The sequence below is a fragment of the Tamandua tetradactyla genome, chromosome 6 (assembly GCF_023851605.1).
Source record: "Tamandua tetradactyla isolate mTamTet1 chromosome 6, mTamTet1.pri, whole genome shotgun sequence".
In the NCBI taxonomy this organism is placed as follows: domain Eukaryota; kingdom Metazoa; phylum Chordata; class Mammalia; order Pilosa; family Myrmecophagidae; genus Tamandua; species Tamandua tetradactyla.
In genome coordinates, this window is record NC_135332.1 from 70,866,663 (window position 1) to 70,890,859 (window position 24,197).

At 56.9% G+C, this 24,197-nt stretch overlaps 1 protein-coding gene across 10 annotated transcripts in view; it reads right to left on the bottom strand.

Annotated features, from left to right (window-relative positions):
• DNAH17 (dynein axonemal heavy chain 17) overlaps positions 1-24,197 on the bottom strand; it is a 146,265-nt gene that overhangs the window by 63,702 nt on the left and 58,366 nt on the right. For 8 of the 10 annotated variants that reach the window (XM_077166116.1, XM_077166118.1, XM_077166115.1 and 5 more), the window contains exons 32-48: positions 21,676-21,801; positions 21,443-21,550; positions 20,692-20,823; positions 20,110-20,270; positions 19,427-19,583; positions 18,327-18,431; positions 15,472-15,629; positions 14,387-14,525; positions 13,929-14,156; positions 13,209-13,346; positions 11,693-11,825; positions 10,025-10,152; positions 9,228-9,376; positions 4,574-4,856; positions 4,317-4,490; positions 3,510-3,717; positions 3,159-3,324 (exon numbers count right to left, since the gene is read on the bottom strand). In XM_077166116.1, coding sequence (XP_077022231.1) covers positions 3,159-3,324; positions 3,510-3,717; positions 4,317-4,490; positions 4,574-4,856; positions 9,228-9,376; positions 10,025-10,152; positions 11,693-11,825; positions 13,209-13,346; positions 13,929-14,156; positions 14,387-14,525; positions 15,472-15,629; positions 18,327-18,431; positions 19,427-19,583; positions 20,110-20,270; positions 20,692-20,823; positions 21,443-21,550; positions 21,676-21,801 — 2,693 coding nt within the window. Of the gene's footprint in view, positions 1-3,158; positions 3,325-3,509; positions 3,718-4,316; positions 4,491-4,573; positions 4,857-9,227; positions 9,377-10,024; positions 10,153-11,357; positions 11,409-11,692; positions 11,826-13,208; positions 13,347-13,928; positions 14,157-14,386; positions 14,526-15,471; positions 15,630-18,326; positions 18,432-19,426; positions 19,584-20,109; positions 20,271-20,691; positions 20,824-21,442; positions 21,551-21,675; positions 21,802-24,197 lie in introns of those variants that run through there. The other 2 variants (XM_077166124.1, XM_077166125.1) reach the window with 2 other exon arrangements.

Here is a 24,197-nt window from a genome sequence, read left to right on the forward strand (position 1 = left end):
AGGGCTGTGACCTTGATGAGAGGTCTTGGGTTGGGTGCTGTGCAGGTAGATGCATGCAGGTGAGTGTAGTGAAGGTGTGTGTGTGCAGGTGAGTGCATGCAAGGGAGTATACAAAGGTGGATACAGTGCAGGTGGGTGCCTGCAGGTGGGTACATGCAGGTGTGTGCATGCAGGTAGGTGCAGTGCAGGTGCATGTGCACAAGTGAGTGCAGTGAAGGTGGGTGCATGCAGGTGGGTGCAGTGAAGGTGGGTACACGCAGGTGGGTGCATGTAGGTAGGTGCAGTGCAGGTGAATGCATGCAGATGAGTGCAGTGAAGGTGGGTGCACGCAGGTGGGTGCATGCAGGTGGGTGTACGTAGGTAGGTGCAGTGCAGGTGAATGAATGCAGGTTAGTGCAGTGCAGGTGGATGTACACAGGTGGGTGCTTGCAGATGGGCGCATACTGGTCATACTGGTGAGTACACAAAGGTGGATAGAGTGCAGGTGGGTGCTCACAGGTGGGTGTAGTGAAAGTGGATGTATGCAGGTGGGTGCATACAGGAGGTGCATGCAGGTGGGTGCAGTGAAGGTTGGTACATGCAGGTGAGTGCAGTGCAGGTGGGTACATGCAGGTAGGTACAGTGCAGGTGGGTGAGTGCAGGTAGGTACAGTGCAGGTGGTTGCATGCAGGTGGGTGCAGTGCAGGTGGGTGCCTGCAGGGTATGCGTAGGTGGGTGTGTGCAGCTGTGAGCTGGCACTCCACCAACAGGGTTTGAGGTCATTACCGTTTTTTCTTTTTCAAATTGTATTATGGTAACATATCTGCAGGAGATATGTTTTAATCATTTTTGTGCCTCCTTCGGGGCACTTCACATGTGACTTACTAAGCACAGTTTCCAGCGGTGTGCTCCATCTCCACCCCCATTCCCAAAACTTTTTCATCCCCCAAAACAGAAACTCTGCACCCACTAAGCATTAACTCCCCGTTCCCCACCCCCTCCCCAGCCCCTGGTGACCTCTCATCTGTCTCTGTCTCTATGGATTAGCTTATTCTGGAAATTTCATATAAATGCAGTCAGATAATAACTGTCCTTTTGCACCTGGCTTCTTTCACTCAGCACGATGTTTTCAGGGTTCATCTATGTGCCAGTAATTCATTCCTTTTCGTGGCTGCATAGTGTTCTGTTGTGCGGATCGGCCCTGTTTTAGTTTCTCCATCTCATCTGTTGAGGGATACCTGGTTGTTTCACCTTGTGGCTGTTGTGAATAATGCTGGTACCGCCGCCATGGCTTCTGGGAGCAGTGCTTAGGGTAGCACGGTGGGGTGGGGTGGGGGGGAGAATGGGTTCAAGAAGGTCCTGCCTGGATTGGCCACTTGCAGTTTTCCATGGCCTTTCATCACAGGAGTAGGGTGTACTGAGAGACGCCCTGATGACGCTCCTGTATTCCAGGCAAATGCTTCTTTACCTCCACTGTGTAGTTGCAGTCCTTTATCCCTTCAGTTGGGAGCCATCGCCCCAGCCAGTACAGCAATCCCTTTCTTTGCCTGTTGATTGAGAGGCACGAGTGGCCAGGTGGCAGTTTTAATGTTTAGTTCAATGGAATCATTGCTGTGTCTCCTGGAAGGAGCACTCCTCTTTTTTGGAGCTAAGACCTATAGACCAGCAAAGCTTAAGGTCGCAGAGACAGAAAGCAAAACCTTTCCTACTGGATCACTAGAGGTAATAGTGTGTGGTGCCACTCCCATTTCTACCCCTTGATTCCAGGACCTGTGAATCCTGCTATGGGAGAAATAGATGCTGATTCAGAGCATACACAGCCTCTTGGAGAACAGTGCCCCAGCCCTGTAAGGTACTGTCACCTAGTTGGCACCATAATTTGGTCTTCAAAAGGCCATTCTAATCTTCTGTAAACCCAGCTGCCTCTGCGTGATGGGGAAGGTGGTAAAACCAGAGAATTCCATGAGCGTGTGTCCATTCCTGCACCTCATTTGCTGGGCAGTGGGTTCCTTGATCAGAAGCAATGCTGTGTGGGATATTACAATGGACAAGGCATTCTGTAGATGCATAGATGGTAGTTTTGGTAGAAGCACTGCATGCAGGGAAGGCAAACTCATATCTGGAATATGCATCTATTCCAGTTAGAACAAATTGCTGCCCCGTCCCATGATGGGTGTGGTCCAATGTAATCGACCTGCCACTATGGTGCCATATCAGGGACTGAGTGTGGGTCTCTGCTGCTGGCAGCTTGGGCCCTCTTGGTGTGTGGAAGTCCATGGCTGTGGAGAATGAGGGTCAAGGACCTCCCAGGCAAAGAAGGACCTGGGGGAGGGAGGTGGGGGGCTGAGGCAGGATGGGCCCAACCATGTTCACCAGGAGACCAGAGACCTTCAGGAGGACCCCTGGCCTCTGTGGCCAAGGTCTTCATCTTCAGTAGGTGTGTCCCCTTCTGAACTTGAAGGGTTCCCACAAAGTAGACACACTGGATGTCAGGGTGGTGGCACTGAGGCCGTTTGGCGCCTCTGATGATGCTCTGTAAACATCAGGCCACAGTGCAGCAGGGAGCTGCACCCATGAATGGGTTTTTGATGGGGTTTCTCGGGTTTCTTTGGTCTCAGAAGCCCCAGGCTTCACCTGTACTACTCGTCAGGTCATTAAAGAACCCTTATTTTGAGAGACAATGGCACAGTGGCACGGAATGTTCTGGTCTTTATAAACTGCAAACTTAGAAACATAGCCTGGACTTCTCATCACATCAAGGAGAAAGCCCAAGGGCCCTGGGCGTCTGGCCAGAGCTGCCCTGGCACCCCTTTCCTTCTTGCGCTCGTGCTGCAGCCACACCGGCCCCCGTGGTCCCCTCCTGCCTCAGGGCCTTTGCATCCACTAATCCCTCTGCAGCAACTGCTCTTCCTCAAAGGCCCTGTGGCCCAGCCCCACGCAGCCTCCAGCTTTCAGCTGCAGGATGGCCTCCCCTGTGGATTTTTGGTCCACACTCTCCCTTCCTTCGCTACCCCTACCAGACGGGCCCACTGGTGGGAAAGGCATCTCCATCCTCCCTCCCTGGCTTCAGCCCCAAGCCTGGCATGTGGTGGATGCTCAGAAATGAAAATTGTGGCATCAGAGAAGGGACAGTTCCTCAGCCCTCCCCTCTCCCACGCCACTGCCATGGCCTGCATTACCAGTGCCCGTGGTCCATGTGCTGCCGGATGAGGGTGTGCGGGGCCACCGTCCCGTACTTGTCCACCTCGGGCATGTTCATCTCGTCGATGAAGTAGATCAGCTTCTTGGTGCCGGGCGGCCCGTAGTTTCTCCCCGATTTCTTCTCCAGCGGCTTCTCCAGAACCCCTAGAGAAGGCAGAGAGGGTCGGCCGCCAGCTGGGCGCTCCCTGGGCCTCGCTCCACAGTTTAACTTTGCGGCTCCTGCCCGCCGTCCTGGCCCGGTGCCCGCCTCCCGGCCCCGCCCCTCCCCGCCCCCGCCCCGCCCATTCCCCGCCCCGGCCCCGCCCCGCCCCGGCCCCGCCCAGCCGCACCCTGCAGCATGGCCGAGGTCGTGTAGAAGTTGAAGGGCACGGACTGCACCATGTAGTCGTCCATGTTCAGGTTCTCCAGCTTGTCCCCCATCAGCACCGACTTGCCCGACCCGGCGTTGCCCACCAGCATCACCGGCCACGACTTCTCCATCAGCAGGTCCATGAAGTAGCGGATACGGATGGTCTCGGTGGTGTGGACCAAGGAGGCCTGGGGAGAGGGGCAGAGAGCGGGCAGGGGAGGGGGCGGGGGGAGAGGGGCGGGGCAGGGACGGGGCTGGGGTAGAGAGGCGGGGGCTGGGCAGGGGCGGGGCCAGGGGGATAGGGGCAGGGGCCGGCAGGGGAGGGGCCGGGGCCGGCAGGGGAGAGAGGGGCAGGGGCTGGGCAGGGGTGGGCAGAGGGAGAGGGGCCGGGGCGGGCAGGGGAGGGGCTGGGGGTAGAGAGGTGGGGGGCCGGGCAGGGGAAGGGCCCCGGGGATAGGGGCAGGGGCGGGCAGGGGAGGGCCTGGGGGGATTGGGGCAGGGGTTGACAGGGGCGAGCAGGGAAGGGGCCAGGGAGAGAGGGGCCTTGCCTAGAGGAAAGGGTGGGAGCCACCAATTTTAGGCCACAAATCCAGCCCTCACATAGCCCAAGGGTCAAATCTCCACCTTCCAATAAAAAGGCAGATGTTAAAACAGATTTTTAAAATCTGTCGCTTTGCTTTTAAGAGGTCCTACTGCGGAAGCCTGCCTGCACTGGAGCATTCCAGCAAAGCGTGTGTGGGGTGGTCCTAAATTGTCACTAAGTTGTCACCGCTTTGGGGAGCGCTACCTGCAGCGGGATGTCAGGGTCCAGCTCAAAGGAGGGCACTTTATCCGTCCATGGCATGAACTTCTTCGTATCTGGGTCTATGTAGTAGTCAAAAATCGTTCCCTGCGAGGGGAACTTGATGGTTTTAAATTCGTTGACCCACCACTTGCTGAACTCGACTCGATAATCCACAAGCTTCAGGAAAAAGAGAAAAAGAGGACTAAGAAAGGCCCAGCTCCGAGGCGCCGGGAGAGCCCACGCGTGGCGGCCGCCAGCACCTGGTCCTGGAACATGGCACCGCCAAAGGCCCAGAAGCAGGCAAACACGAAGTAGAGCTCGTACAGCTCCTTGGGGGAGTCGGGCGGCGAGTTCTTCTCAGTGAGCAGGCACTCGAGCAGGTAGAGAATCGTTTGGGTGATCGTGATTTCGGGGATGGGCGTGATCTTCTTAAACGCAAAGCGCAGCTTGTCCAGGCAGGTGGGCAGGTACTTGTCGAAGAGGATCATGAGGTTGGCCTTTTCCGACTGCACCTTGCGCCTCTCGATCCAGCTGCTCACCACCCTGGGGAGCAGGGGGCGGGCCTCAGGAGGCGTGGGGTCCGCCCTGCACCCCTCCCCTCGGCAAGGGCTCCCTTGCCCGCTGCCCCACCGCGGGGCCCACTGGCCCAGATGAAGGCACCCGCCCCAGCGCAGTCAGTTGCAGATGTCAAAAGGGCCAGTGAGAATTGCACACTATCTTCTAGAATTTTCTCTGGAATTGCTAGCTATAGGATGCAATAGGCATAGAGCAGCTGGGAAACGTCTTTGCCGCCATGTGGGGAGCATCTGCCAGATAATGAAGCTAATACTGAAGACAGCTGGGGTTAGTGGGGGCGTTGGGGAGGGAGAGAAAGAGAGGAAGAAGAAAGGAGAGTAACGGAGTGGAGGGGAGGGGAGACGGCAGATTTCATGACCTGATCTGGATTCCTGGATCCAGCCATGCCTGAAGCTTCCCCTCGGTGACTTGAATCAATAGATTGGTGGCTTTTTTTCACATGTATATTTTTTATTGTGGTTACACATATATTTATTATAAAAGTGGCCATTTTAGCCATTTTAATTTAGAGTTCAGTGTTATTAATTGCATTCACAATGTGGTGCGACCATCATTGTTTCTAAAATTTTTTCATCCCCACCCCTCCAAAACAGAAACTCTGTATCTATTAAGCATTAACTCCTCATTTCCCCTCCTCTCAGCCCCTGGTAACCTCTAATTTGGTTTCTGCCTCTATGAATGTTCCTATTCCAGATATTTCATATACATGGAATCATACAATATTTGTTCTTTTGTGTCTGGCTGATTTCACTTAGCATCATATCTTCAAGGCTCAGCCGGGTTGTAGCATATGCCAGCACTTCATTCTTTTTTACAACCAAACAATATTCCATCGTATGGATAGACCACCTTCTTGTTTATCCATTCGTATGTTGATGGACACGTGGGTTGTTGGCTACTGTGGATAAAGCTGCCGTGGATGTCGGTGTGCAAGTATCTGCTTGAGTCCCTGTTTTCAACTTTTTGGGAGTAGCTACCACCTTGGGTCGTATGATAGTTCTATGTTCCATAGCAGCCGCCCCATTTTACATTTACACCGAGGATCCCGATTTCTCCACATCTCCACAACACTTGCTGTTTTCCATTTTCAAATTATAGTCACTCTAGTAGGTAGGTTTGAAGTAGTATCTTGTGGTACTGATTTGCATTTCCCTCATGACCAATGATGTTGAGCATCTTTTCATGTGTTCATTGGTTATCTGTGTATAATTTTTGGAGAAATGTCTATACAAGTCCTTTGCTCATTTTTTTTCTTTTTTTTTTTTTTTTGCCTGGGTAGGCACCAGGAATTGAACCTGGGTCTCCAGCATGGCAGGCGAGAACTCTGTCTGCTGAGCCACCTTGGCCTGCCCCCTTCGCCCATTTTAAAAATGGGTTGTTTGTCTTTTTGTTGTTGAGTTGTAGGTGTTCTTTATATATTCTGGATATTAAACCCTCTTCATATATATGATTTGTGACTAATTTCTCCTCTTCTGTTGGTCGTTGTTTTACTCTCGATATTGTCCTTTGATGCACAAAATTTTAAATTTCAATGGAGTCCAATTTACCTATTTTTTTCTTTTGTTGCCTGTGGTTTTGATGTCACATTTGAGAAACCACTGCAAAATCAAAGGTCATGAAGATATGCCTCTACGTTTGTCATCTGAATTTTTACTATTGGCTCTTAAATTTAGGTTTGATCCATTGTGAGTTAAGTTTTGTAGATGGTATAAGGTAAGGGTCCAACTTCATTTTTTTTTGTATGTGCATATTCTTCCCTGCCCCATTTGTTAAAGAGACTGTTCTTTCCCCATTGAGTGGACTTGGCACCTTGTTGATAATCAATACTGACCACAGATGTGAAGGTTTATTTCTGGTCTCTAAATTTTTTCCCATTGGTCTATATGAGCCTGTCCTTTGCCAGTACTACCCTGCTTTGATTCCTGTAGTTTAATAGTGAGCTTTGAAAACAGGAAGTACGAGCCCTCTAATTTTATTCTTTTTCCTCAAGACTCCTGGTTCCAGCCAGACTTGAACCTACCTTGGTGTGTGCACCTCTGAGTCAATAGATTGCTTTGTCTCTGCTTAGGTTTAGTAATGAATTGATTTTCTGTCATATTCAGTGGGAGAGTCCAAACAAATATCACAGGCGATCCTTGAGGGGCCAAGTGCAGATTGTCTGACACATGTCCATTTCTGGGACAGCTCGTGTTGGGGACCCACTGCAGCGTGAGGAGCTTGGGCTCTGGAGCCGACAGCCTGGGCTCCAATGGGCTCCGTCGCAGCCAGCTGTGTGTCGTATCTTCATGACCTTGGATGTTGCAATGGTTTCTCAAATGTGATACCAAGAGCACAGGCAACAAGCTGCTTACATCCGAGTCCTGGGCTTCCCGCCTGTAAGGGGGCGGTGATGATGACAGCCCCATTTCAGGGTTACATGTGTTGATGTTCCTCAGGCTCACAGAACAGTGACGGGTGCATGGTAAGTGCTCAGTGCACAACGAATGTCCAGCTCCTCCTCGGGCCAGTGAGCTCAGTGAGCAAGTCCCCTATGGGATGCCGAAGCATATGCGGGAGGCTCGAGCGAGTAGCATGCAGCCAGCTTGCAGCCCCTGCCTTGGGAAACATGATTTTCCATGCACCCTTGTTTGGAATTTCTGCTTCTTACTGCACTTCCATCAGAACAGGCAGCTGAGAGCCGGGAACCTTTGTCCCACAGCACCCTGGGTTATCCAGCCTAAGAGAGCAAATCTTTAAAACTCTGTCTATAAGCAAAACGTGGTGTCCTAATGCCTGTTGCAGTTAAGAACTGACTTACAAATACAAGAGGGTCTCAGAAGGGGAAACCAGTTTGCAGATGTATACACAGAGTGCTGCTTTTGCCTCCCACTTGAAGATGTGTATGAGAGTTTTTAGTTTCTCCTGGATTAGAGTTGTTGCGTGCACACAGGCCTGGGCGCTGGCTTTGACTTAAAGGCCCACCCTGGGGAGAACAAGTGAGCGTTCCTGCCGCTCAGCCCAGTGGGCTCCTGCCCCTGCAGCTGCTGGGACCCGCTCTCCTTCCTGTCTCAGGCCCAGCCAGGACGTGCTGTCACCCATGGCTGCTCATCTCCTGGGTCTCGGACCCCTCCCACTGGATGTCCCCTGAATACAACTCTAGCCCAGGTGGGCCAGCAGCTCCCCTGGGATGTCGTTTCAGTTCCCCCGTCCCGTCTCTGCCCACAGCCCATGAAGCTGCTCTTCCTAAGTTTGCTGGTGAGCCCCTGGCTGCCAACTCCAGTGGCGACTCTCTGTCCTCATGTTCCTGGGTGCTCTGGATGTAACTCGGTGGCCCTGCCTCCTTCCCGAAGTCCCCTCTCCTCCTGGGTGTGCCAGCTGCCTGCAGGGCTGCTCCTTCACAGATCCCCTTGTGGACTCCTCCCTCTCCTAGCTCAGGGCGGGCTTTCCTCAGAACACTGTGCTGACTCTGCCCCTTCATCACTCTCCATGGCTGTCCCGGAGAACGGACCCCCCAGCTGGCCGTCCTAGGGTCTGAGCATTGGGTGCTCGGAAAGGACTGGCTGAAGGAATGACCACCTCCTCCAGCCATGGTGTTTCTCCTGAGCTGCCCGCTCCTGAATGTTCCATGGGGGGGCTCTCCAAGGCCCCTCAAACAGGCAGCCATTGGCTCCGAGCTGTCATCTCTGTGCCTCCCGGAAGCCCCTTGCTCTGCGAGGGTAAGACGCTTCCTGAATCAACACCAAGGCCTGGGTTTCCCAAGACCTTACCTGCTCTTCCCATCCACCCCTTCCTCTCCCTTCCCCAAGGCCCCCTGTCAGTGCCTTTGGGGCCTAGAACCTACTCCTCCCCCTTTCTGCTCTGCCCAGGGCCACTGTCTGTCCCGAGCCTCATGCTCTCTCCCCTCTGCGCCAGGAGCATGCTGTGTCCCCATCTGGAATGCACCCTCTACCCCCAGTTTCTGTCCACCTGGAGTGCCCACGCTCCCCTCTGATGCCTGTCCAGATGTCAGTAACTCCGGGAGCATGTCCTGTCTGCAATGAGCTCAGACTCTCCCCTCTGAGCCCCCTCCCCCCCCCACCTCTACTCTCCTCCTTCCTGGCCTCCTTCCCCCTGCCCCCCCCCCCCACTTCTCTGAGCCCCCAGCACGCTGCCCCGGCTCCTGTTTCCTCAGCCGCAGGGCTGTGACGTCAGTGAATTGACCTCGTCCTTGGCCACACCTGCCCCTGTTCCTCTCCCCGGGGCCTGGCGTGCAGGGTGGCACCCGGGATTGACTGATCACATGGATGAGCGCGCAGATGAAGGAATGAGTGCGTGCGTGGCCCTGAGACGCCCCCAGCTCCCCGTCCTCGCCCCACTCACGGATTCCAGCCCAGGTCGGCGGGGTTGATGTAGAGGATGCCGGCCCTGGAGACGGTGGCGGGCGTAGCCGTCCGCAGGTGGCTGATCTCAAACACCAGCCGCATGGTGCGGTTCAGAGGGATGCGCTCGTTGCTGGCCAGGGTGAGCACCTGGCAGGGACAGGAAGGAACAGGCAGGGGACCGGCAGGGTCAGGTGTAGTCAGGCGGGGACAGGTGGGGCCAGGCAGGGTCAAGTGGGGGCAGGTGGGGACCAGGGAGACAGACCAGCTCAGGAGGGGGACAGGAGGGGACTGGAGGTGCTCAGGGCACCTGTGCAACCCCTGCCAGTGACAAGCCCAGAGCTGCTCGGCCTCCGTCAACTCCAGCCCCCCCGCCCCCCTCCACCTGCACAAGTGGGGAGGGGCCAGATGTGCAACCACACACGTCCACTCTAACGCCACAGTCCCCCATTTACTTTCTCAAACCATAGCCTCCTCCCCGGCTCGAAATCCTCACGTTCCCTTCTCCACCTGATGGCTACTAGATCACTCCGACACCCTTTCTGCCTCACAGATAGTCAGCTCTCCTTCCCGCCTCAGCCATGTGTGACCTGCAGGCCGCATTGCCCCAGCCCGTGAAGCGGCTGGGAGACGTGTAAGAAGATGTACCTCACAGCTGGCACCCCCGTGGGACGTCTGGGACCATGGGGATTCCCGGCTGCTGGCTCCCCGCGGTGGGAGGGGGCTGGCACCCCAGTAAGCCCCCACCCCTCCCCGCGGCTCTGGGGAAGGCTCTGGGGTCCAGAGAGCCCTGCCCACCTTGTTGTCATCCATGACGGTGTTGAGAGACTCGATCCACATGGGGTCAATGTCCCCATCCAGCACAATCCACTTGGGACCATCGTGAGTGATGTTAGCCAGGTCACGCATGATGGTGGAGAAGAGGCCTGCGGGGAGCGGGGCAGGCTGTGATGCTGGGGAGACCCCACCGGGGAGACGACCCCCCAACACATGGGGGAGATACCCATCCAGGAGACCCCACCAGCGAGACCCCTCCAGGGTCCCACGCCAAGGCAGGTGATGGGTGCCCTCGTGCTCTGATGTTAGCATTCACTCCAGACCTGCCCCCTCCAGCCCCAACCCAGCCCTTCTCTCCTCGGACATGATGGGACCTGGCCCATCTCCCACTCTTCCCCTCGGCTCTGAGGACCAGGGGTCCCCTCCTTCACGTACCCTGCACCTCCCACCCCCGGGCCCTGCCCTTTGGCCTCCTCGGACCCCTACCCCCTTGGCGGGTCCCCACCCCTTTGGAGGCCCTCTCCTGCTGCTCCTGTCACTTCTGCATGTTCAGCCACCTTCACGCCATGGTGAAGTCTACTCCCTCGTTTGTTCATTTGTTCATTCACTCATTAATTTATTTATTCATTGTTCATTCTTCTGTTCAGCCATTCATTCATTTGTTCCCTGGTTCATTCATTCAACAAAGGTCCACCAAGCGCTGTCTCGCTCTCTCTTTCTCTCTCGTTCTCTTGCTCTCTGTGTGTGTGTGTCAGGCCTGGCGCAGGGAGCTTGGGGCAGGGCAGCAGAGAGGCCCTGACAGCCGTAAGGAACTCAGCTGACACATGGAAGCCCGCCTGCGAGACAGATGCACTGTGTAACGTGAGGGGGTGACAAAGACACGAGGCAGAAGTAGGGCGAGGGGTAGAGAGGAAAGGCTCTGAGAGAGGGCTCTAAGAGGCACCCACGTCTGCCTCAGTGCCCCCTCCTACCCCCTCCATGCCACTGTCAGGACCCAGGTCCCCTCGCCCCACCCCAACCTTGCCTCTGCCATTCGTTGGCCTCCCCACCTCTCACCTCTCCTCTCTCCTTTCCCTTCTGGAATGCGCCCACTCTTATAATGTATGGAACTGATCATGCAATTCCTTTCCCAGCCCCCGGCCCCTGAAGGCACGCATTTCCCATCCCTGGTGCTGCCCAGGACCCTACAACCTGGCCGGTTTCCAGCCACGCCAGGCTGTGGGCTTCCCTCCTTGCCCCCTGTCCCCAGACCTTAGGCCTTGCTCACAAATACAAAGCCTTCAGCTCAGAAGCCCCCTCCCCTGGCCTGCTTGCTCTCAGGTACCAAGTCCCAGAGCTTTCCCAGCTTTCCCACCTGTGGAGGGAACCGCACCTGGAAGTGCTTTTCACGGGTGCCCCCAGGCTGTATCATGATGACAATATCTACTGGAGGTTGTGATTATGACATGTGCCCCCCCACGCCCCACCCCAGGCTGTGGGCCTGCTGGGCAGGGCCTGACCACGGCAGAGCCTCAGGAAGCAGCCCCTGCGCTGAGAGCTGCAGCCCGAGGAGCACAGGGCAGCCCCTTCCTGCCGCCTGTGTGGACGCGGCATGTGCACGTGGAGTTGGGCCGCTGGCCGGGACCCCTATCCACCCACCGCCCCCCGCCTGCCCCGGCAGCAGATCCCCCAGGCTGCGGCTGCCCCTACCGTCCTTCCATTCCCTGGTGGCGGGGTTGATGATGCCGAAGAGCTCGTCGCAGGTGACAGCCTTGGGGTCCAGGTCCACAGCGACAGGTTTCCTCTTCAGGTTCTGGTAGGTCTTGTTGAGAGACTTGAGGACCTGGAGAGAGGCAGCAGCCCCTTCGCGCGTGGCCGGGCCCTGGCCACCTTGCCCTGCACCCAGGGAGGTCCCGGGCCACACACAAAGGCCAGCGCAGGGGGTGAGCCCCGCGCCCCGTGTGTGTGCACAGGAGTTCTTGTGCGTGAGCTTGCACGCCCCTTATCGGCAGGATGAGGGCCGGACCGGCTGCTTGGGGTGACATGCAGCCAGGTCTGCACCCCGAGACAGCAACCTAAGTGAAGGTCCCTGTGACATGGACTTGGGGCTGCTAACTGCTCATATTCACAGGACTGCTCGCTGCTGGGGACTGACTTGAGCCCCCACAGAAGGCACATTCAGGTCCCAGTCCCTGGTCCTGCGGCGGGGAACCATCTGTAAGCAGGACCTGGGAAGATATTAGGAGTTAAGGGGCACCCACCCTGGATGAAGGGGGCTGCATCCAATACGGATGAAGTGCTCGTAAACAGAGGAAGCTGCACCAGGAAGGACAGGTGGGGAGCAGCCAGAGCTGGGAATAGTGGGACCGGGAGGAGGGAGCAGTCGCTGGCATGGGCGTGGCACGTGAAGGGAAAGTGAGGCCAGGCTGCCTCCAGCCTCTGAAATGTGGCTGCACCCCCACCCCACCCCCCACCCCTCACCCCGTTGCAGAGCCCGCCCATTGCGCCGTCTTTGTTTCAGCAGCCAGGAACCTAAGACACTTGCCTCGAGACCCTGTGAAAATCAGGGAAAATTCACATCACTTTTTTCCCTGATAAGAAAAGTGATATTTGCTCATTGAAAAAGTAATTTAAGGTCAGAAAACAGGCCATGATTCCTCCACCAAGAGGGAAAAACAATTTTTTTTCAGTTAAGGACATTTGAAGATATTTTTATATATATTCCTTTTAGAAAATTGGGTTCACACGTTTCTGCCTTTTCAAAAATAGCGTGCTGTGAGCATCCCCTTCTTATTAGCCTTTGAAGGGATCTTTAATAATCGCATAATAGCCCATCTCGCCGGTGCCTGGCTGAGCACGTGGCTGGGTTAGCCCAGTTTAAAGGTACATGCAGGTGGCATCTGTTGTTACCCCCCCGTTCTCCTCACGCCCCAGGCAATGCAGGGGATGGGATGGGTGGCAAGGGTGAGGGAGCAGGGAGAGAGAAAATGTGGGGAGAAAGGTTCATGTGTCACTGATGGGGGGATCCAGGGGATGTCCTTGGTTAGGGTCTATCCTTGGGGGGGGGCCGTGGTGGGGGCTGACGGTCTGTGGCCTCCCTTCACTGCAGTGCTCCAATTCAGAGCTGGGTCCCTACAGGGCCCTTCCGGGCAGATAGAGGCGAGCGCAGAGCTGAGAGGGCTCGGCACACGCTGGGGCACATGGCGACCCCCGCGCCCGCGCTCACCTGGGACTTGCCGCTGCCAGCGTTGCCGATGACGAACACCGAGTGCCGCACTTGCAGCAGCTCCTCCAGCTGCACCACCTTGAGCACGAAGCTGTCCTCTGCCTGCAGCTTGAGCTCGAGGATGCTTTGCTTGATGATCTGGGGGGTTGGGGGTGGGGGTGGGGTCAAGGATGGGGCGCGACCCCGTGCGCCGACACAGGGCAGGAAGACAGGAGTGTCCTCGGAGGACCTTCTGCCCTGGGAGGTGTTAGAGCAGCCATCCGCTACCGAAGCCTTTCAGGTCCTGCTAAGCACGCTGCCAGGACTGTGGGTGGCGTTTGCCCCTGGCTCCCTCCTCCCTGCTCCCCTACCCCTCCTCCCTGCCACGCCCCCTCTCCTCCCTGCCACGCCCCTCCCACTGTCCCTTTGTCCCCTCCCCCTGCCCTTCCCCCTCCTCTTGCCCCTCCCTCCTCCTCCCTGCCCCCTCTCCCTCTCTTCCTTGACCCCTCGCCCCTCCCCCTGCCCCTCCCCCTCTCCTCCCTGCACCTCCACTTCTGGAGGATGCTGAGAGTGCAGCTGGGCAGCGGCCTCAGGAGTTTTCCCGCTGCACAGGGGGCGGCCCCTGGGGGCCCCCGTCTCCCTCACTCCGAGTTCGCGTCGGTCGGACCAACCCGACAGAAGGCAGCGGAAAGAGCTCCCCTGTGGAGGCAGGGGGCACCCCGAGGGCCCGGGGGCTGCTACCTTTTCAAAGTTCAGGTCTCGCTTCCGAGGCACGTCCAGGGCGGGGAACAGGTCCCCGATAAGGCCCATGAACACGGGCAGGTCATCGGTGACGATCTTGGGGATGTTGAAGTCCCGCAGCGCCCGCATGAGCACCTGGTCCTCCGCGCGGCTCGGGTCGCCTCTCTTCAGGGAGCCGGCCACCACCAGCACCGACTTGATGGCCCGCAGCCCCCAATCATAGTGGTCCTGCAGGCGGGGGCGCGGGGGCGGTGCTGGTGAGCAAGGCCTGGGGTCGGCCGCCTCTTCCTGCGGTCCCCCCGCGGGTGCGCCCAGGGCGAGGTGGGGCGGGGCGGGGCTCGGCGCGGTGGGGCGTGGCAGCGGGCGCGCCCGGGGCGTGGCGGGGCGGGGCTCGGCGCGGGTGGGCGTGGCGGGGTAGGGCTCTGCGCGGGTGGGCGTGGCAGCGGGCGCGCTTGCACCTGCTTCGAGAGCAGCTCCTTGCACAGAGTGTAGAGCGTGATGAACTTCCTGGCCAGGAGGCGGGCTTCCAGAAAGCCCTCGGCCACCAGCATGATCTCACAGATGAGCTCGAAGTCCGGGACCACCATGGCGCAGGGCCTGGGGGAGAGCGGCCTGAGTCAACCTCGGGGTGCCCCCGCCCCACCTGCACAGAGGTCCTCCTGCAGGGTGGCCCATCGGCCCGCGGGAGAAGATTCGGCTCCCAGCATGTCCACCCCCACTGCCCACTCTGCTTGTTCCTCCTTCGCCCCACACGTGGCACCTCCAGGCCCCACCCTCACCTGCCCTGAGTTCTTTCTGGGAGCCTGAAGACTGCCTGCCGCCGTCTTGTACAAATGGGCAGGTGGTGTCTTGAATGGGGCTGTCCACCTCCAGTTGGACAGAGCAGGTAGACGGCTTTCCCCCCACAAGTGTTTTTTATTTGTAAAAGCACCACGTTTCCTGCCCAGCAACCAGGCCTGTCCTTCCCACTGGGCAGAAATCGGAACCACCCTCATCCCCCAGGAGTCGGGCTGTGGAGGCTGTCATGGGCAACTCCGGCGGCGCCAACACTCGCCCGCGCTGCTGTGTCCCACGAACAACCTTTTATCCTCCCAATTCTTTCTAACTAAGGCGCCCCCGGCTTGTTGATGAATTGGGCGGCAGGTCCTGGCCCATTGCTGAGCACGTGGTGAGAACCAAGCTCTAAAGTTCTAGCCCCGGAGGAGCTCATTCTAGTGGGACACGGGATGGTGGAGGGTGTCAGTTAGAAATGGGGTCTTGGGCATGTGGCGTGGGCCTCGCCTGCAGGGAATAGCATTCGGGCTGAGGGAACAGCACGGCAGTAGCCCTGAGGTAGGAGCAAGCAGGGCGAGCAGGTGAGCCGCCTTCCTTTTCTTCCTCCTTTGTGGGGGGGTGGTGGTCACCTCCTCTCCCCGGGTCAGGCTCGGTCTCTGGCCTCCTCTGCCCTGCCTCCCTAGTGATTCCTACCACCCCTTGGTCTGAGACGGTGCCATGTGGCCGCCTGAGGCACCGAGGCTGCTCACCTGTCACCTGGGCTGCCTACCTGAACAGGGCCTTTAGGTTCTCAGGCAGCTCTGTGCGCCCCGCGTAGCCGGGGTTCATGGTGATAAAGAGCCCCACCGTGGGGATGAGGCTGATCATCTCTCCGAGGAAATTAAAAGTCTTCTTCTTGGCCCGAATAGCATCCTGGACACATTTTACCTGGGCGATGGGCACAGAGACGCATTGGCCCGGGGGCTTGTGTGGCTTCAACAGCCCCCCAGGCCTTCGTGGATGGTGGGGTGTGCTTTGAGTTTGCAGAGTGGCCTCCTGGTTTTTCTCTCTCTTTTTTAAATTAAACTTTTAATTTTGGGACAACTGTAGATTCACACATAGTTGTAAGAAACAGCACAGAGAGATTTGTGTACCCCAGGGGTGTGGGGGTGCAGGACGTGAGAACAGTATCCTGGCCTGGGTGCAGTGACAGAACATCCTGTCACCCCAGACTCCCCCTGGTACCCTTTTGTAGCCACACCCACTTCCTCCTGTCCCCATCCGACCCCCAGGAACCCACCATCTGTTCCCTTCAGCCCCTGGGAACCCCCCATCTGTTCTTGACTGCTGTAATTTTGCCATTTTAAGAATGCTCTGTAAGTGGAATCACGCAGCCTTTTGTGTGTAACAATGTTTCATTCCTTTTTATTCTGAGGGAAGTTCCACCTCCTACTCTTTTTTTTTTTTTTTTGCGTTTGGGTCCTATTCTGGCAATAACTTCAAGGAAATCGGTTACTATGGCTAAATCCAGATTTGCAGGGGGAAGGGGTTTGTCTTTTTGGTGACCCAGATCTCTGAGGCTGGAGAATTAGGGCAGCCCCAGGGCCCATGGAGGACAGCTGCAAGTCTCCCCGCCGCCACCGGAGGGCACCGGACACTCGTGGTAAAAGCCTTTCATGCACCAACATCCCCGCTGGGGGCAAAGTTCCAGGAACTTGCCTGCAGTGGCAGTGCTTGGCTCAGCTTCTGCAGGGGAGAGCTGGGGCGGGGCATCCTAAAGTCTTCACCACCCACTCCATCCTTAACCTTTCCTAATATTCTGTTTTTTCACTCAAGTCAGCAAAGAGTTCGTGTCTTGCAGAGCTCTCCCTAAGTATTCTGGGGTTCCGTCACTCACTGTTTTGGGGGTGGGGCAGGTAACGGTAAATGCACTGGGGTGGTGGGGGCCCCCAAGGAGGCGGCCAGGAACTGGATGCACCCCTACTCTCTGCCTCCCTGGCCTGGAGCCCCAAGGCTGGGAAAATAAGTGACAAGCATAAGAGTGGGGGGTGCCAGTGGCCAGCAAACCCCACACCATCACCTCCATTTTACAGGTGAGAAAGAGGAGCCTGCAGAAGTTTAAGGATTGGCCGGAATGTGGGAGCTGAGTTATAGGCTCACACCAGCTTTAGACCCGATTGGAAGTTCGAGCAGCCCTTGAAATGCTAAATTTTACTTGAGCCCTGTTTCTGGAAAACAAGGGAAATTAAGAAGTCACCCACCTTTTTGCATTCTGGAAATTGGGCTTACTGCGAAGAACCCCCTCCCCATAGGACTTAGATGGACTCACAGATGCCCCTTGTTTACCCAGAACCAGGCCCATTCTTTCTTTGTCTCATAAAGGCTTAGCTGAACCACTTTTCCCCTTTTCACTAATCAGAGCAAAATACTTATTACTTAAACTTTGGCTAAGCTTCTCTCCTCCCCCCAGACCCCTGAATTTTAAGGGCGCCTCCCAGAAAATGTATTCAGTATGAGACATTCTCCGTTCCACTATCTGATCGATGGCGTGCGCCTTTCATCCCACTTCCCATACCCAGTTCTTTCCTCTCTATAAAGGACAATCCCACAGGGTCAGAGGCCTCCCGCCCCTCCCCCACCCCACCCCCCATTGCAGCAGACACCAACCCCTGTCTCCAACAATCCTTTCAAATAAAGTCTCTCCTTATGGGTCTGGACTTGTTTTTCCTTGGACACGGCCCTGGTCTCCCACCTCCACGCCTGCTGGCAGCTCCTCCCGCCCCTTGTGTAAAGGGAAGACTGTCCAGTCTTGCCCACACCTCCTGGCCCCCAGAAGGGATGAGGGACGAGGACATCTGTCTGTCTATTTACTCTGGGTAGAGGGCAGAGGGAACCTAGGGCAGCTTTGCTTCCTTTTGGAATATCACAGGACACCCTGCTTCGGACCTGGCCTTAGTTTACCTTAGAGAGCCTGGAGGTTCTCAACTCCAGGTGCCCAAAGATCACTTGGGGCATTTGTTTAAAATGCAGAAATGCTCGTCCAAACACACGGGGCCTCCCCCATACTGAAAACACTGCGTGTGCTTTGTCCCAGCTCCCCACCTTGGCCTGTGTTCCATTCTGGGTGGCCCCCAAATGTGTGGGCCTGGGCTGTTTCCTTCCTCCCTCCTCCTCCTCACTCCCCTCCCACTCCCTTCCCTTCTCCATTCCACCCCTCCCTCCTTCCTTCTTTGCTTCCTTACATCCTCCCTCCCTCCTTTTCTTCTCTCCTCCTAAGCTCTTCCAGAACATCTGTCTAATTGATGAACTCCTATGTATTAACTGAATTGACACCTCCAACAAAATCCTTTCTCCCCCAGTCAGAAGAAATGATTCCCTCATCTGTACCCACTGGCATGTATGCTACTTTATCTGAGTCTTATTGTTTCCACAACTAGACTGTGGGCCCTTTGAGGACGTAGCCAAGTCTCACTCACCTCTGTGTCACACCACCTCGCCCTGCCTTACAGACGGTGGTGGGGAGGGCTGCGGGGGCTGAGCTGACTCTTGTATGTGAGAGGAGGGGGGAGCTGAGGAGCCAGCGGCCAGCAAAGAAGTGACTGCAACTGGGCCACAACTGACCTGAAGGCGGTGGCGGGGACCTACCTGCACAGCGATCACAGAGAGAACTTCCACCGAGATGCGGTTAAATTCGTCAAAACAACCCCAGGCTCCTGTCTGGGCCAAGCCCTTGTAGATGTTTCCACAGGACTAGGAAGGGCAGGGCAAGAGAAGGGCTGTCAGTGGAAGGAAGAGGTTGGAGGAGCCTGGGGCGCAGTGGGGAGCCTCCCTCTCCTTTCAGCTGCATCACCTCATCGCTTCCTACCCCTTGCCCCCCAGGGCCTCAGGAGAGCTCACAGACAGGATGGCTCACCTCCCGGAAGAGGTTAATCCTGGGCCGGGAAGAGCCCTGGCCTTTCACCCTTGACCCCCAGACCCCAGGATGGAGCTTTGTACGGGTCTCCTAACCAAAAAAGGAAAGGCACATTTGTGCAAAATTCAATCCTTCCATTTGTGCCCCGCACTTTTCATGCACACAAAGGTGGGAGCACCTTGGAAAACTTTCTACTAGAAGTTTGTATCACTCCAGTCCTCGGATAATCGGATAATCAGAACAATTCTCCCACATTTGCGTATGGGATCCAAGGAGAAGAGGACAGCATGCCAAGGCTACCCAACTTCAGATTTCCTTTTCCTAAAGTCCAGCTAGGCTGGCGCTGACCATCTGGCTGTGACCGTCAGCAGAGGCTGCTGTGCCCTGGTTGCCTCAGGATGGGTCCTCCAGCCTTGTGGGGCTCCCAGGCAGGCCCAGCCCCTGGAACTCAGCGGCCGCCCTCCAGGGCCAAATACTGTCCTGCTGAGTCCTGGGCCCAGCCCCTGGTCCCCTCCTAAACCCACCAGAGAGCCCTGACACCCGGAGCCCCGGATGAAGCACGACTGGCCTCCGTTCTGCCAAAACAAGCTTGGAACTGGGGCTGACAGAGGGTCCCCTCCACAGGCAGGGGCAGGACACTTGGAGCCGGCTCGGTCCCCCCTGGAAGCCTCACACAGACATGCTCGTCATGTCTGCAGGGCCCTGGCTTCCTTCCAAACTGGGGGTCAGTTTGCAGCTGTCCCAACTGTTAGGGCTCACTCTGGGCATGGGGGCAAGTTGCTCGCATAGGGGCCACTGGTGACAGGGGCCGCGGCCTCCAGGGGGCAGGTACCTTGTAGTCCATCTGCTCAGAGCAGTTGAAGACGTACACCATGGTGCCCAGGGCCCTGCCCAGGTCCTTGGTGGTCTCTGTCTTGCCTGTCCCCGCGGGGCCGGCGGGTGCCCCACCCATGATCAGGTGCAGGGACTGCGTCAGGGTTATGTAGCACCTGCAAGGGGCCTCTAGTGACGTGGGGGCCGTGACGCCCGCCAGCCCGCCTTCTCTCACCATCCCGCATCTCTCTCGCAGCTGCTCAGCCCCAAGGTGGCGACCAAGCGAGAAGCAGGGGAAGGACATCAGACGTGGCAGAGGTACAGATGCTTTGCACACCTGTGCCACGCTGGGGCCAGGTGCTAAGGCCACTAAGAAACCAGGGGCAGCTGTAACACCTGCCTGTCCCCAGGCCCACCGAAGCGTCCTCGGTCCTAAGGTCTCACACAGCGCCCTCCACCCAGCTTTGAAGGTCCTGGCAGAGGCCCATGGCCATCCAGCTCAGGTGGGATCACCAACACGGAGCAGGAAGCCAGGTCCCTCGTTCGCAGCAGAGCTGAATTCCTACGTGGTTCCCCAACCCAGGACACGCTTCTCGCAGCTAAGTGCGCACACAGCCATGCCCAGAGTCGTGGGAAAGGGCCAAGGGAGAGTGCCATCTCCTCTCCCGGGATCTGGGGATGCAGGCCCCGGCGCATCCTCACCTGTCGGTGAGCGGTGTGATCACCAGGCGCGGTGTGTTGCCCAGGTACTCGTAGGAGTACCTGATCTGGGCGTCACAGATGTTCGCGAAGCAATGCTTCTTTTCCTCGTCCCAGCGGTGCCGCAGCTGCGACTGCCAGGTGAAAGCCTGAGAGCTCTCCACCTGCAGAGAGAACGTCTCTGCTCGCCTCCAGGTGCCCCGTGTCACCCTCCCCCCTCTGCTTCTCTCCCGGTCCCTACATCCAACCGTGTCGCTGCCCACGGCCCCCTCCATCCCACACCGCAGTCCCCCAGCTGCATCTTGCTCAAGTGCAGGGTCTTCCCATCCTATGGCTCATCTGATTGTGAGAGTTGCTTCTGGGACTCGTGTCACCCTCCCCGCACCTCACGCCCCACCCCCCTCATCCCTGTAGTAAGGGGAAAAGTCTAGAGACCCGCTCCCAGCTCTGTGCCGCCCTTTTGGCGCTCGCTGGCCCCGCCCCGTCCTCCCAGACACCCGCCCCTCCCCTGGCCCAACCCACCCCGCCTTTCTCTGGCCCCGCCCCTCCCCCCGTCCCACCCTGCCCCGGCCTCGGTGTCCGTACCTTGGCGGTGATCATTTTGGCCACGACATCGCGTGCGTGCACGTCTATGGTGCAAATGGTCATGATCTTCATCCTGTCGCCCGCGTTGAGGCTTCCAATGAGCAGCGTGATGAGCGCGTTCAGCTGGCTGATCTGCGCAGGGGGAGGCGCCTCACCAAAGACGCCCCGCCCCCAACCCGGGGCCCGCCCCCAACCCGGTCCGCCCCCTCGGGAAAACCCGAGGCGCCTTGTTCACCACCAAGAAACAACAAAGCCTTCCCGATATCCCCTGATTTGGGATCGGGGGAGCAAATCAGGGACATGGTGGGCCGAAAACGTCGTGAAGGTAATGGCCAGGGAAGACAGGCTAGGGGGTAAAAGTAGCCGGTTTAAAAGTGTGCATCTACTTTGTGTATTTTCACACATAAACGTTAATCATAAAAGGTGAGAAGCCTACATAAAATGTTGACAGGTCTGGGCGGTGGATATGGGGTAATTCTTCCTCCTCTTGTCTTTAAAATGATTGTTTGTTTCTAAATTCCTAACCAAAAATCCTTTTTAAAAAGACTCAAAGGAGCCGCTTGATTCTTTCTGGCCGAGTGGCGCAGAGATTAAGAGTGAGGCCACCCTCAGGTAGAAGCACCCGGGGCTGCCGGAATCTGACTGTCGTTGGCCAGCAGAAATGGCAGCTTCACATGGCGCAAGCGAAGAGGGGGGAAGGTTTCCGAAAAGCGCCGGGCGGGATTTCGGATGGGCACGTGGCCCCAGGTACCTGCTTCTTGTTGTAGTCTTTGACGGCGTTCTCGTAGCCTTCCTCCAGCCTGGAGAACGCCAGGCCCACCTCTGTCGTCCACCAGATCTGCGTGCAGGTGAGGGCCACCTGAAAGCAGACAGTCCCAGGCCCCCGCACCGTGAGCAGGCGTCAACCGCTCCTGAGGGGCGAGTTCGCGCCGATCAATTAACCTGCTTCCACTGGACGGCGGCTGGGGAGGGAAACCCGCAGACCTGAGCTGGGTAATCGAAGATCCACTGCTCCCGCGGCTTCTCCTCGTAGGTCACTACGGCTTCGGGGATCTCGTGGCGGAGCGTGGCACACATTCGGTCCAGCACGCGATTTAGCCAAACTTCCACCTGGGGAGGGGCAGGGGAAGGGGAGAGCCACATTTGCCCCACGGGGGCTCCAAGAGCCCTTAGTTCCCATGATTGACTTTGCTGTCCGTTTGTAAATGCGGACCACTCTTTGCATCACCGTCATCCCAGCGGCAAAAGTGGCGGAGGGTGCGCAGGATGGTAAAATGACCTGCTTGGGAAATCTGGTTGGGAAGCCCGGCTTTAACAAACCCGGTTCCGTTAGGCGACCATGCAGGTGAGTGAGCGAGATCTGCCTCCGGGCCCCTCCTGCCTGAGGGCGTCTCCACGTGCTGGCCCCACGTGGCCACAAGCCCAGCTAGACCAACTCACTTATATTATAAAATACAAACTCTCCCATGACCACTTCTGGGAGAAGAAAAGCCCAAACAGGACAACAGGGTAGATGTTTTCCTTTTAACTACCTCTGCAGCACGTGCTGAGCTTGCTTTATGTCATAATTGGGCTTGCAAGGAGCTAAGCAAGGGAAGCTCATCGGAGCTAGCCCTGCGATTAATGTCCCGTATTACTGCCCCACCCAAACCCAGCCACGCAAACCAGAACAGGTCATGCTTTGTACGTTCAAGTTTTTCTGAAGCTCGGGTTTTCTTGCATGAATTTCCCCCACCCCCACCCCAGCGACTTTACCTCCTAAGTACATTTTGCTTAGACTAATGTCAAAATTGTTTCTGCTCGTAAAAAAAAATGTATGTTTCTGTTCTTTGCTCAAGAGCCGGACAATGAGATAGCGGTGGGAGGTGGTCAGGAAATTGGCAGTTAGGAGAAAGGGCAGCCCCAGCCCGGTGAAACGTGGGGAAAACTGGAAAAGGGAACAGACCACCTGAGGTAGTGAGACCACTTTGAATCTAGCAAGGCAATGGTCTATTGTAATAGATATTAGAACTGGGGATGGTGGTGTGTGTGGCTACTCAAGGCACCCCCTTGGGGAGCTGTGAGGAAATCCAGTGACATCAGCGTTACGTGGAATGCTTTGTGTCAAACTCAAATGTCCAGAAGGAATGCACTTGCTCTCCACCCCCCCACAACTCTCACCCTCCCCCAACTTCTGTGCCCTTTCTCATCTACTGTCACCCAGATTACCCAGCCGGAACCTGAGTCTCTCGCCGAATCTTGTCCTTCTGTCGCAGGGCTCAGAACACCATCCCATTAGCACATCCTCTCACTGCTGTGACCACACCTACCCCTGACCCTCTCTGGCTGGATTAGCATGATAGGTCCTTGATTGGTTTCTGTCCCCCGCCCCCCAAAACCCGCTTTTCCCCCCGCGGTTGGAGCCATCTTTTGAAGTCACGCTACTGGTTATAAAACCCCCCTCATGGCCCTGCAACCTACTAACTCCTCAGCCAGGCTCTGAGAGTTGGCATCTGCTCATCCAGGAAGTCTTGGTTCACGTTTTGCCCCCACCCCCAGATCGGAGAGGGTGGTTTGTGTCTCCCATTTGAGCTGGCCCCCCCCCACCCCCATCATGCTTTGCCTTTATCCTGCACCTGTGCTGGTTGGGAACCACCCACTTAATTGGCTTTTTCATGATCGGATTGCAAGACACCGAGTCTGGTTGCATTTTTCTTTGTACCTTCAGAACTTGGCAGACAGTAGGTACTCAATAAATGCTGAATCAATGAATGAGTGAAAAGGGGAAGGGATGACTAAATGGTAATTCTCTGATTCTAGCTCAGGCACTAGAGATTTAGATCAGGCTAAAGAACAGCGTCATTACTTTAGAGCTGCCTTGGCCAGCTTCCCGACTCCCTCCCTACTTTCTTCCCTACAGGCATCTCTCCTTACAAAACCTCCATGTGTCCCATCCCGTGTTGGGTCTGCTTCCCGGAGGGCCAGGGTGAGCATGGCCGGTACTGAGAGCTGGGAAACAGGCAGTGAGGTGGGGGGTTCGGATTGGCTCATGCCACCGGTGGGTGAGGGGGATAGTGCCTCGGGGGCGGGGGACCTGACTACCCCTAGCCCAAGGTGACAGCTCGGTTATTAAATGTTCCACTGGTAGACATCTGGGGAAACATCCTGGTGAAGGGGATGTACCATGGCAAGGCCTAGACGCAAGGATTTGACACCCATGGGAGCATGACACCTGCAGACAGCAGGGTCCACTGTATTGATGTGCAAGGATAATAACTGGTGGAGCCAGCAGGCAGCTCAGTGTGAGGACCAAGGGGTCCTGGGGGCGGCTACTGCACCAGAGCAGGCTGAATGTGCGGCCAGGGTGGGCCCACTATGCAAGGTCAGGCCCTGGTGGGGAAAACCTGGAGCCCTGAAAACCCAGAGACATCTGGAAGGAGGCAACGAGCATCGTCCTGCAGTCCCCATGACTCCCGGACTCACAGAGGGGGCCCACCTTCCCCCCAGGAGTGCTGGAGGGGCCTGCA